Source organism: Solanum lycopersicum, chromosome 10 (genome assembly GCF_036512215.1).
Source record: "Solanum lycopersicum chromosome 10, SLM_r2.1".
Taxonomy (NCBI): Eukaryota; Viridiplantae; Streptophyta; class Magnoliopsida; order Solanales; family Solanaceae; genus Solanum; species Solanum lycopersicum.
Window position 1 is genome coordinate 39,058,413 of NC_090809.1, and position 13,689 is coordinate 39,072,101.

At 34.6% G+C, this 13,689-nt stretch overlaps 1 protein-coding gene across 1 annotated transcript; it reads right to left on the reverse strand.

The window, feature by feature from the left end:
• Positions 1-6,707: 6,707 nt before the first annotated feature.
• LOC138338827 (uncharacterized) lies at positions 6,708-8,451 on the reverse strand. Its single transcript, XM_069289911.1, has 4 exons — positions 8,056-8,451; positions 7,418-7,609; positions 7,201-7,306; positions 6,708-7,051 (listed from the first exon to the last, which is right to left on the reverse strand). Exons 1-4 carry the CDS (start codon positions 8,449-8,451, stop codon positions 6,708-6,710), a joined length of 1,038 nt encoding a protein of 345 aa, XP_069146012.1.
• Between the last annotated feature and the right edge of the window lie 5,238 nt (positions 8,452-13,689).

Consider the following 13,689-nt stretch of genomic DNA (forward strand, 5'->3'; position numbering starts at 1 on the left):
ATTCTAGATTATGATCATCTAATGAAACTTATGAACTATAAAAAATGAATTTATAAAGATATGCATGTTGTTTTATGAAATTAATAGGGATAAGGGTCTGAAAAATACCTCAACTTTGATCGAGTTTGTTGTTGTGATACTAAACTTTTATGAAGATCGATTACCTCCTTAACTATTAATAATGTATTTTTTACCTCTTGAACTATTTGATTGTGTATTTTAGAGGTATATATGTGTCCACATGGAAACATTACTATTTATAATTTTGCATTAGTTTTATGTCCACGTGGGCAAATATATATATTCAAAATACGATATTAAATAGTCTAGGGAGGTAATAGATACTCATGAAAGTTTATTATCCTCACAACAAATTCGACCAAAGTTGAAATATTTTCCGACTTTTTCCCCAAATTAATATAAATGATTTAAGGTTACATTGAGAGTAAAGTATCAATGTTGTTGTTGCGAAATGATTTCTCACACATTACTCAAATCATTTTTATGAAAGAGTTTTTCTCACAAAAAAGGATTCATAAGTGTCACGACCCGAGCCTACGCCCTGAACGTGGTCGACACTCGAGAATCATTGTTGGTCCCCAAGCGAACCATCATCATGGCTGACTACAAGTGGAAGACTAACTTAAGCATACAAAGCTTAAAACAAAATAAATTTTATGAAAGTTACAAATTTTTAACTCAAATGAGTAGCTTTGAATAAAAAAGAATACTCAAGTAATCAACAATAAGCAACTCAAGTCTTTCATACATTTAATAAGATAAATTAAACAAACTTCTCAAACTTTACTTTCTATCTATGAAGCCTCTAAATGACAAAGATGGAAGTCCCGACAAAACTCGATGACATCTTGACAAAACAGAAAAGTAAATGAAGGAGGCTCACCATAGCTAACTCGAACTCCATGTGATATCAACGAATCTCCTATTAATGATCTTAATCATCTAAATATGCATCATGAAAGGATGGAGGTCAAATGGCTCAGTACATGGAATGTACGAGCATGTTAGGGGAATTCTAAAACACAAACATAAGCTTGAACTTAATAAAAAAAAACATACTTGCCTATTTTCAAACTTACTCAACTAAAAAAATACTCAACGATACTCAATACTTAAACTTACTCACCTATGAAGTACTTAAGGATAAGATACTCAACATAGTTAAGGGTGTACATAGGTCAGTTCGTTTTATTTTTTCATTAAAAAAATCTAAACCAATTATGTCGATTTCTTAAATCTAAAAATAAAATAAAATCATATAAAGTCATTTTTTTTTTCAATTTTTCAATTTTTTTTATTTTTTACTACTATATTGTAGTTGAAAAATCGATCAAATGTTATTTTACTTTCTTGTATGATAAACTAAACTTAAAAAATGTTAAGTGAATAGAATTTTTTGAAAAGATTGTAAAATTCACACGAGTACAAAATATTTTTTTTGAAATCGTTCATTATGTTAAATTAATAAGATTGAAGGCTAGAGACAAACTGAATACAAAAAATATTTACAAAGTATATTATAACCTTCGAATTTGAAAAATTATAACAAATAAATGTAACTTCGGATCTTAATACAAAATAAAATATTTATAATTTTTACAAGTCCAAATTTAAAATAAAATATATAAACATTGAAAACTATAAACAAATTAAAAATATATTAACAAACCAGAACATAAATAATACTCCCTCCGTTTCAAAAAAAAATGTCCCTATTTTTTTTAGTTTGTTTAAAAAAGAATGACCCTTTCCTTTTTTAACAACACTTTAACTTTAACTTTCCACGTGACATGTTTAAGACCACAAGATTAAAGGGCATTTTGATACATTTGATATAACTTTAATTTAGAACCACAAGATTAAAAAGTCTTCTTTCTTTTCTTTAACTCTGTTCCGAGTCAAACTAGATCATTCTTTTTTGAACGGAAGGAGTATTTTTAAAATATATATATATATATATATATATATATATATATATATATATATATATATATATATATATATATATATATATATAATAGTTTTTATACTAACTAACAATGTATATTAAGATTAAAAATAATAGTTTTTATCTATAAATAAAATTATATTATATATATAATATTTACAAAATTTTACAAGCCCAAATTTGAAATAAAATATATAAAATTGAAAATTTTAAACTAAGAATATATCAACAAAGTAGATTACATGTAAATAATATCTTTTATCTATAAATAAAATTTTAATTGTGTGTGTGTGGGGTTTAGGTGCGCTTTGATTTTTTTTCTTCTAATACCAAACTAAACCAAGAGTGGTTGATCTTTTTTTTCAACCACCAAACCAATAAAACCAAACCACAAGTCAATTTTTTTCTGATTTGATTTGGTTCATCAGTTCGGTTTGACTTTACGATTTGACTTGTTCACCCCTAAACACAGTTATAAGGTTCTCAACTCAGTGAAACTCAACATAAAGGTACCCGACACAATGAAACATAGATCAACTCAAGATACTCAACTCGAAATGTTGAACTCATGATACTCAAGGATAAAACAATAGTAAAAATTGCAATATATATGGAAAGATGTCAAATTGTAGATAGTAACTCAATGTATTGAAGAATACAATTGTAGACACTAAAATTCGCGTCGAGAAAACAATAATCAAGAACGGAAAATTATAGCAACAATCAATTTTATTATTTCAAATGCGAGTGTTACAATCTCTATAATTCCTCTGAATTCGCCTTTACAAATATAAATTCAAGGGCTTTAAAGCTTATTCTTGAATCTATGATGAACTTGAACTTGAACTTTATCTTGATCTTGACTTTTATTTGAATTCAAGGGCTTCGAGCTTGTTCTTGAATTCAGTGGTCTTGATCTTGATCGTTCTTGAACTTGAATGTTTGAATTCTTAAACTTGTAGCTTTGTAGAGAATTAAATGGCATTTGTACTACGGAGTTTCTCTAACTTCTTGTTTAGAATTTTTGTCTTCTGAATTATGAGGACCCCTATTTATAGTTTTAGAATAGAGGAGTTGCTATTGGGATAGGATTCCGTTCTGCCAATCATATATAAGTGACATGGCATTTGGGTTTTATGGAGAGGGCTTGTCATCTTTGACACATGTCATGATTTTATTGATTTTCTTATTTGACTTGGCATGCCACATCATCTGCACACGTTGCGCCAAGATGGGATCTAGAATGAGATGGGATTGGGTTTAACAAATTGGGTTCATCCAATGTAGCCCAAATCAATTAATTTATACTTAATTAAATCCATATTTATTGGACTTAAATATTTAACTCAATTATATCAATCCACAATATTTATTTGGATTAATATATTTATGAATTCAATATAATCTGAATCATTTTATAAATTTATATTTCATAAATTTTGAATGATTACAAATGTCCCCTGCTTCAAGTCTTGTCTAGATTATCTTTTAGAGACTAGGCTTGAAGCATTAACCGGTTACTAAATTCACCTTAGTTAAAAATGAATTATAATTAAATTAACAATTATAATCCTACTCAATTTCATATTTCAATATATGGTTTATTGCCCAAACAAAAAAGAAATTACATTTCAATTAGGAATTGTAATCCTACTCAATTTCATATTCATATATATGTTTTATTGTCCAAGCCAAAAAGAAATTGTAATTGAACTAGGAGAAGGATTTTATCCCACCACATGACATATATAAATAGATACATTGTCTCCACAATTTTATCTTCAATTACAGATTGTGAGCCTACGACGAAAAGGGCATACTCAAGGTAATTTTTCTTATTTATTTTCGTCACTTTTTTACAGCTTGACATGTCTGTCGTAAAAAAATCATATCTCATTGTAGAAAAATCAAAATCATAAACCATTTGATTTTTTATAATATAGACTATTCGCACTCTAACATACCCAAAATTCAAAATTTAATACCCTCAGAATATTTCTAGATGATTTTTTGAAGTTAGCTCTAGATTCTGTCATGCTAAAAATTCGTCGCTTTTTTTACAACCTGAAATGTTCCTCGTAGAAAATTCATATCTCATTGTAGAAAAATCAAAATTATGAAGCGTTTAATTTTTCAGAAACTATACTTTTCGATATCTAGCATATCCAAAATTCAAAATTTAATACCTTCAGAATCTTTCTAGATGATTTTTTGAAGTTAACTCTAGATTCTGTCATGCTAAAAATTCATCACTTTTTTTACAGCCTGACATGTTAGTCATATAAAATTCATATCTCATTGTAGAAAAATCAAAATCATGAACTGTTTGATTTTTCAGAAACTAAACTTTTCGATCTCTAACATATACAAAATTTAAAATTTAATACCTTCAGAATCTTTCTATATGATATTTTGAAGTTAACTCTAGATTCCGCCATGCCAAAAATTTTCAGATTTGTGCGACTTACTAAAAATCTAGTGACTTGACGTAGGAACAACGATATCACAATCCGCTTGATGATTCCAAATCTAGACATAAAGGTATACAACACATAGAAGATTCAAGATTTAATACCTTCCGGGTCTTAAACATCATTACGGGTAATAATCTCTCCTTCACTTGTATTTCCTTTTTTTTTTCTTTTTTTGTAGATCAGCAAAAGAAATTTTATATTTTATGGAGGCTACATAATTGAAGGATTTATCACATAAAAATGTGCTTAAAATCGTCAATGCCGAAATAAATAAATAATACTCTCAAGGTGTTCCATGGCCCTGAATGCTTAACCAATTTGAAATTTTACTAGAATGCCGTGTAACGCTCCCGCCTTGAAAACAAACTCAAGGTATTACAAGGTCCCAAGTTTTTAACCATGAAGCTTTACTAGAATACCGTGTAACACTTCCGCCTTGAAAAATAAACTCAAGTTGTTACAAGGTCCCGAATGATAAATCAACTTGAAGATTTTCTAGAATACCATGTAACGCTCCCGCCTTGAAAATAAACTCAAGGTGTTACAAGATCTCGAATGCTTATCAAACTTGAAGCTTTACTAGAATACCGTGTAACGATCCTGCCTTGTAAATAAACTCAAGATGTTACAAAGTTCGGAATTCTTAACCAACTTGAAGCTTTACTAGAATACCATCTAACACTCCCGCCTTAAAAATAAATTCAAGGTGTTACAAGATCCTGAATGCTTAACCAACTTGAAGCTTTACTAGAATACTGTGTAACACTCCCCCCTTGAAAATAAACTCAAGGTGTTACAAGGTTCCGAATGTTTAACCAACTTGAAGCTTTAATATAATATCGTGTAACGCTCCGGCCTTGAAAATAAATTCAAGGTGTTACAAGGTCCTGAATGCTTAACCAACTTGAAGCTTTAATGGGATACCGTGTAACGCTCCCGCCTTGAAAATAAACTCAAGGTGTTACAAGGTCCTGAATGCTTAACCAACTTGAATCTTTAATAGGATACCGTGTAATGTTCCCGCCTTCAAAATAAACTCAAGGGTTACAAGGTCCCGAATGTTTAACCAACTTGAAGCTTACTAGAATATCGTGTAACGCTCCCGCGTTGAAAATAAACTCAAGGTGTTACAAGTTACCGAATGCTTGACCAACTTGAAACTTTAATAAGATACCGTGTAACGCTCCCGCCTTGAAAATAAACTCAAGGTGTTACAAGGTCCTGAATGCTTAACCAACTTGAGACAGGATAAAGCCGTGAAAAGACCAGCTTAAGGTGCAAAGGGACAAATATTGTCCACCTTAAGACATGAAAATTTAAGGATCCTTTTAAAGATAAATCCGTGGGAACTCTAGCTTAAGGTGCAAAGGGGCAAGTTTGTCCACCTTAAGGCATAGAAATTTAATCCGTTGAAGGATAAATTCGCAACAAAGCTAGATTAAGGTGTAAAGGGACAAAATTGTCCATCTTAAGGCATGAAAAATTTAAAGATCCTTTTAAATATACACCAGTAAAAAGGTCAACTCAAGGTGAAATGGGACAAATATTGTCCACCGTAAGACATGAAAATTTACAAAGATTCTTTTAAGTATACACCCGTGAAAAGGCCTAGCTTAAGGTGCAAAGAGACAAGTTTTTAAACCTTAAAAAATAGAAATTTAAAGATCTATTGAGGGATAATCCGCAACAAAGCTATCTTAAGGTGCAAAGGGACAAACGTCACGCACCTTTAGGCATGAAATTCAATTACATACGCATTTGGAGACTTCTACGTACATACTTGAATTCTTAAATTCATACTTAGAGGATTTGAATACTTCAACCTGTATACTTAGAGAATTTGGACACTTCAAATAATAAAGTGAAAGAATATAAAGACTTTAATTTGCATACTTGATGTAATTTAAAGACTTCCACCGTACTAATAAGAGATTCATATTTTATAAGGGTTTCCCCTTTTCATAGATCCGTCAATACTTCGTACAAGTCTAAAGTTTGATGAGACAAAACATAAATACATATCGCTTTGACTTCTCTTTGAATTTAAGTGGGAACATTTTTATTTTTTGACACTCATGCAACAGAACATAGAATATGGTTCTAAGCGCCTACGTACCTCAATAAAGAGGATCAAGTCACAACGTAATTCTGGGGATTTGAGTGATTATTCTTTTTTTTGTGGTTGTGTCGTATACATTTTATACTCTTGCGGTCCAGGAGTGACATGCAATTTAGGCCCGTACCTTAAGGAGCATCATCTTACTTCAAGGATAGTATCTCTTTAGGAATTTGGCATTAATAAGACCGATCCTTAAGCCATCAGCATCAACAAACTTGTAAGCACCATTTGAATATGCTTCTTGTGAGACATATGGTCCATCCAACTTTGAGGTAAATTTGCCCCCAGACTTGTGCGATGTAATGATTGGTCTTCTTACTGCGACAACTTGATCTCCAACTTGAAAGCACCTCAAGCGAACCTTCTTATTAAAAGAACGATATAGACGAGCTTGATAAAATTCAAGGTTTTGTTGGGCTTCTAACCTCTTTTCATCAAGTGCTTCTAACTCAGCAAGACGCAATCGGGCATTATCTTCCTTAGTGAGTCCTTATTGAATAGCAAGTCTTAAGGAGGGTATTTAATGCTCGAGTGGCAGGACTGCTTCAACTCCAAAAGCAAGTGAATATGGTGTTGCTTGAGTTGGTGTGCGATATGTTGTCCTATATGCCCACAAAGCTTCTTCCATTCTTTCATGCCAATCCCATTTGGATTTGGAGACAACTTTCTTGAGTAGGTTGCATAAAGTCTTATTGAATGCTTCAGCAAGACCATTAGGGCAGCATGGTACATAGAAGATTTACGCTGCTTAAAGTCAAAAAGATCACAAATCTTGTTCATTAACTTGTTATCAAATGGTTTTCCATTGTATGTTATTATATAGTGAGGGATGCCAAAGCGTTAGATAATATTTACTCGGATAAAATTTGCATCATTCTCTTTCTTCACCTCTTTAAGAGCGACAACTTCAGCCCATTTTGAAAAGTAATCAGTTGCAGCCAAGATGTACAAGTGTCCACCAGAAGACTTTGGTAATGGTCCTACAATATCCAGTCCCCAAGCGTCAAATAGCCAAGATGCGATGGTTGGGTGCAATACTTCGGATGGCTGATGAATGAAATTCGCATGAAATTGACAAGCATCGCATTTTCTGGCGTAATATGAGCAATCTTTCACCATGGTTGGCTAGTAATACCCCATCCTCTTTATGTGCAAATAAATTTTCGTACAGATTGATGTGATCCACATACTCCTGAGTGTGCTTCTTGCAGAGCTTGAATCGCTTCTTCCTCTCTTAAACATCATAATAACATACCCTCAAATGATCTTCTATATAATGTATCCTTGTAGTAAAGGAAACGAGGTGCACGACAACGTATGTCAGTTCTTCTTCTTGGATTTTCTGAAAGTATCTCATAACATATGTAGTCAATGATGGATTGTCTCCAATCTTCCTTCGCAGCTTCAACAATGGCGACGATATGATCAAGCTTATTTTCAATATATTCTTCCTCATTTGACGGTGGTACTATTTATTTTTGACAGACAGTTACTTGCGTTTGATCAGGAAGGGTTAGTGTTGAAGCTAGAGTAGCCAATGCATGAGCTTTCTTATTCTCTGTTCGACGCACATGTTGAAGGGCTACATCCCCAAGCCATCTTATCAACTTTTGAGTAAAATCATGATAAGGTCGCAATTCAGGCTTTTTTACCTCATAACTTCCTAAGAGTTGATTAATCACCAATTGAGAGTCACCAAAGACCTGTAAATATAATTGTTTCATGTCAACGTCCATATCAAGTTCAAATATCAGTGTTTGATATTCAGCGACATTATTGGAGCAACATTGTTTTAGAGTAAAAAAGAATGGTAGAATCTCTTTTTGTGAAGTGATGAACACCACGCCAGCACCAGCTCCGTCGCGATGTGCAGCCCCATCAAAGTACATTTTCCAAGGAGGTTGAACTTCAATTAACATCACATCTTCATCAGGAAACTCATCAGTTAACTCCTAATCATTTGGTATAGGATGGTCTGCTAAGAAATCCGCTAGTGCTTGTCCCTTCACGGATTTTTTAGGGATGTACACAATCTCAAATTGTTGAAATTGGAGGTACCATCTTGCTAGTCGGTCACTAAGGACAGGTTTTGACATAACAAACTTGATAGGATTTGCTCTAGAAATAATGCGGACAACATGAGCTTGAAATAATGCTTCATATTTTGAATTGAGAAGACCAGTGCCAAGCATAACTTTTCAATTGGCGAATAATTTAGCTCATTTGGCGTCATCATTCTACTTAAGTAATAAAGAGCATTTTCTTTGCCTTCACTATTCTCTTGAGCTAATAGGGCTCCTACAGACCTTTCTTGTGCTGCAATGTAGAGTATCAATGGTTTTCCAAGTATAGGGGCTGCCAAAATCGGAGGTTTCGCTAGATACGATTTGATACTTTTAAAGACTTAGCTACATGTTTGGTCCCAATTAAAAGGAGCACCTTTCTTCATGAGATGACTAAATGGTTGACATCTCCCCGCTAGATTTGAGATGAACCTTCTCAAGTAGGCTAACTTTCCTTGGAGACTTTTTAACTCATGAATATCTCGAGGTTCAGGCATCTTTGATATTGTATCGACTTTGGCTTGATCAATTTCAATTCCTCGATGTCTAACAATAAAGGCAAGGAACTTGTCAGAAGTAACTCCGAAGGCACATTTCAATGAATTCATCCTTAATTAATATCTTCGGAGTAACTCAAACACCATCCTTAAGTCTTTCAAATGATCACCCCTCTTACTCGACTTTACTATCAAATCATCAACATAACATTCAATATTTTTATGGAGCAAGTCGTCAAAGATATTTTCCATAGCCCTTTGATATGTGGCGCCAACATTCTTTAAACAAAATGGCATAACTTTGTAGCAATAAATACCTTTTGGCATGCAAAATGAAGTGAGTTCTTCATCTTTTGGTGACATGCGGGTTTGATTATATCCAGAAGAACCATCCATGAACGACATTGCCTCATAACCAGTGGTGGCATCAGTCATCAACTCTGGAATGGAAAGAGGAAACTCATCTTTAGGGCATGCATTATTGAGATCTCTAAAGTCAACGCAAACTCGAATTTGACCATTATGCTTCCTCATAGGAACAATACTTGAAATCCATGTAGGATATTTGACCACGAATAAATCCTGCATCAATGAGTTTGTTAACTTCATTTTCTATCAACGGAATCAAGTCTGTTCTAAAATGTCTTTGATCTTGTTTAACTGAACGAGAACCATTTTTGACTGCCAATTGATGGACCGCTACTCTAGGATTCAATCCAGGTATTTCTTTATAACTCCAAGTAAATACATCTCTATATTCTTTGAGTATATTCATGTAAGTGACTTCTTCATCAATTTCTAGAAACGCACTCAAGTAAGTTGGCTTCGGATCTTCATCAGTGTCAAGGTTAACTTCCTTCAAAGGATCTATTGTGATCTTTACTCCTTCTTCAAGTTCTGGTGGAGAATCTTTAGCATCTTCCTCTTCCACATGATATTGTCATTGACTGATATATGACAACACGAGACAATATCTTCTACCTCTTCCTCAATCTTCTTTTGAGGCAAAGAAACATACTCATTTTGGATTGTAACATGATTTGAGGAACCTAAACTTTCTTCATCTTCCTCGCTCTCTTTGGTGTAAACCACAGTATGAACCTTTGCCTTGAGTTCCTCTTTACAGGAAACTATAAGTTCCACTCGTCGCCTCATACTAGAAGGAATCAAACTTAAGAAATCCTTTTGAATCAAATGTGAAGTAGGCGTTGTAACTTTTAAATAACTTCTCATGTTATTGTCATTCTTCTTCAGAGGAGCTACCTCTCAAACACAGAAATTCTTGTTGTCGCTTCACCAAGTTGATCAAAGACGGAAGGCCTTTTATTGGGAGCAGTGACATCATCTTCAAAAGTTTTATGATTATTACTGGCCCTTCTTATGGAAATGTGAATTGGCGGCGGTTTTCTATAACCTAGGCCTTCACGCGCTTTCCAAGTTGTATCTTTTGATGGGAGTTTCCCTAGCGCTGATGGCTCACTAGGGTTGTATCCTGCCTTCACAAATAACTTGTAGGCATTGGGATCAAAACCTTCTCTTGTGCGTTTTGTAGAGAGAGTCATATCTAGCACTTGATCTTAAGCGACTGACTTTTCTAGAAACTTAGAAGACAATTTTATTGCATCAATCCGTCTGATAGGAAGTGTTATCCCTCTTAATGCATTTTCTTCAAGGTTAGATGGTTGACCTTGTTTTTTGTCGCTTTTGGAACATAGCAAAACTTAGAAGTATGCTTCTTCTTTGAAGACAGGATCTTTCCTTCATTAAGAATGGGACAAGAGTCTTTAGAATCAATTTTCACCTTTTCGATAGCCGCATCAATTCTTTTTCTTATGATCTTACCAATCTTGATTGATTTGACGTCATTGGATTTGACCCCTTTAACAACATAACTTCTCAAATAGAATTTCGCATCCGTAAAGTTTGTCTCCACTTCGGTGAAAGGATTATCATCTGCAACTATCTTTCTTTTAATTCCACCTTCAAGATATTTCAAACATTGATAGTAAGAAGATGAGACAATTCTATTCTCATGTACCCAAGTCCTGCCAAGTAATATGTTGTATGATGTCTTTACGTCAATCACATGCATCCATGCGCTTGATCGCAAATCCCCCATGTGGATCTCTAATTTAATAGAGCCTATGGACCTCTGCCCGCCGTGATTAAATCCTTGTATCAACAGACGACTTTCACTAAGTTCCCCAGTCGTGATGTCAAGTTCCTTCAATGTGTGGATAGGCAAAATGTTGACTCCAGATTCTTCATCTATTAAGATTTTATTTATCTTCTTCTCTAGCACATGACCCACCATATACAAAGGACGATTGTGTAGTGTTTCACCAAATAGAAGATCGTTATATGTAAATGTGATTTTAGTATCACAGACATGTGCTTCTTGGGAAGAAAGTTCAATAGATTTTTCAGAAGATGAAAGAGACATCATTTCTGAGATTTCCCTTGTTTCTTTTTCTTCTTCCCTAGGAGACACTTTTGGTGAGGATTTACTCGTTGTTCCTTCTTTTACAGTAGGAGGCACCTTCATTGTTTGTTCTTTATCCACATCGAAACATGATGCCTCTACATTGCCTTGAGTAGACTTTGTGTCGAACGAGTTTGGCAAGAATTCCTCTAGAGTCACAAGACGTCGAGGTTTTTGGTAGTGATGCAGTTCAACCTTTGCCCTTTTAGGACGCTTGCTTGATTTTTACTTCTCTGATTTCTTCATCATTTTTCATCTAACCGGTTGCTCGGATAATTCTTTTCGTAAGCTTGACTTGTTGCGTCTTCGCGTAGTTACAAGAATCCAACCCTAATCACCATCTAATGACCCAAATGTGATAGAGATCTGGTTAGAACTAGCCTTCTCATCATCAAGGATAATTTTATTTTCGTTAACCAATCGCATCACTCTATCCTTAAAGACAAAACATTTTTCAAGAGGATGACTCACAAGTCCGTGATACTTGCAATAATTTGGGTCATCAGTTTTTCCAGCTTCATCGGGTCGCTTCATCTCTGGCAAGTCAATGATCTTTAACTCAAGCAATTCATCAAAAATTTCAGAAACGTCAGAATCCAAGAAAAGATACTTTTTTCCTTGCATCTCCTTTAGCGTCGACTTTTGATTTGAACGAGCTTGGAAAGTCATTCTCACATTTTGTTTTACGCCCTCATTCGTGGTGAACTTTGCAGGTGACACATTTACACTCATGGATTCTTTGTTGTCATTTCTGGGTAGAAACTTGCTCCATCTCTTGGGTTCCTGTTTGTCCCTTCCTTTGCGAGGATCATGGACAATAGTCATATATTTTCCGGCGGATGACATGCTCAACTCCATATCATGAGCGCGAGTAGCTAAATCCTCGAAAGATTTTGGTTTTATTCCTTGCAAGATGTAAAGAAGCTCCCAGTGCATTCCTTGAATACACATTTCAATTGCAAAAGCTTCACTGAGCCTATCCTTGCAATTTAGGCTCGCGTTCCTCCATCGATTTATGAAATCTATGATCGATTGATCCTTCTTTTGGTGAGTATTCGTGAGTTCTACCATTCTCATTGTGCGCCTTGTGCTATAGAAGCGATTGAGAAACTCATATTCTAGTTGCTCCCAACTATCAATAGAGTTAGATTCGAGATCCGTGTACCAATCAAAGGCATTTCCTTTTAGAGAGCAGACAAATTGTTTGACAAGATAGTCTCCATATGTTCCAGCATTATTACATGTCTCCACGAAGTGCGCGATATGTTGTTTTAGATTTCCTTTTCCCTCAAATTGTTGAAATTTGGGAGGTTGATAACCAACGGGCATATTAAAGTTATCAATCCTAGCAGTGTATGGGTTAGCATACATATGAGAAGACTTGGTGGAGACTTCATACTTATCTTTGATAGTGCCTTCAATAAATTCCTTCAAGCAATCGAGTGGGATCATTCCTTCAGAAGAAACTGGCATCTGTTTAACAAACGAGGCTTTCTTAGCAGGATCTTTGATTTCTTGAACTTCAATGCCCTTTCCAGGTGCATGGTTCGCATCACCATCTAAAAGTCCTTCTATCCTGTCCATCAACTTGTCAATTCGAGACTCTTGGTGTTGTACATGCTTCGTCAATCCTTCAACCAACTTCGTCAGATTTACGAATTGTTTCTCAGGAGAGAAAGCAGCACTCACCATCGTTTGTATGATCATCGGAGATGCGGGAGAGGAACATGGATTTTCATGTAAGTTAATTTTCAGTGGACTCACGTTACGCGATATACATGGAGATAATTCACAAGTTGAGTCACACTTCTCCCTTGTGGTAGAGTTCTTGGACCAGATTGCTCAAGTAGAGTCAATGTCTTCTTGATCTTTTCAGCAACACTACTTTCTCATTCTAGAGCATTTGTGGAGGAACTTGCTCCTTTTGGAGTCGAAGACCCAAAAACAGGGGTTGATGCAGACGACACTTGAAGCGTTTGTTGCCCTAGTGTAGCAGTCTTGCTTCTTGCAACAACTCCAAAACTTCCAAAGGTAACTCCAAGGATGTCTTCAACTTCAGTAGAGAACTTGGAGCTAGTGACCTTA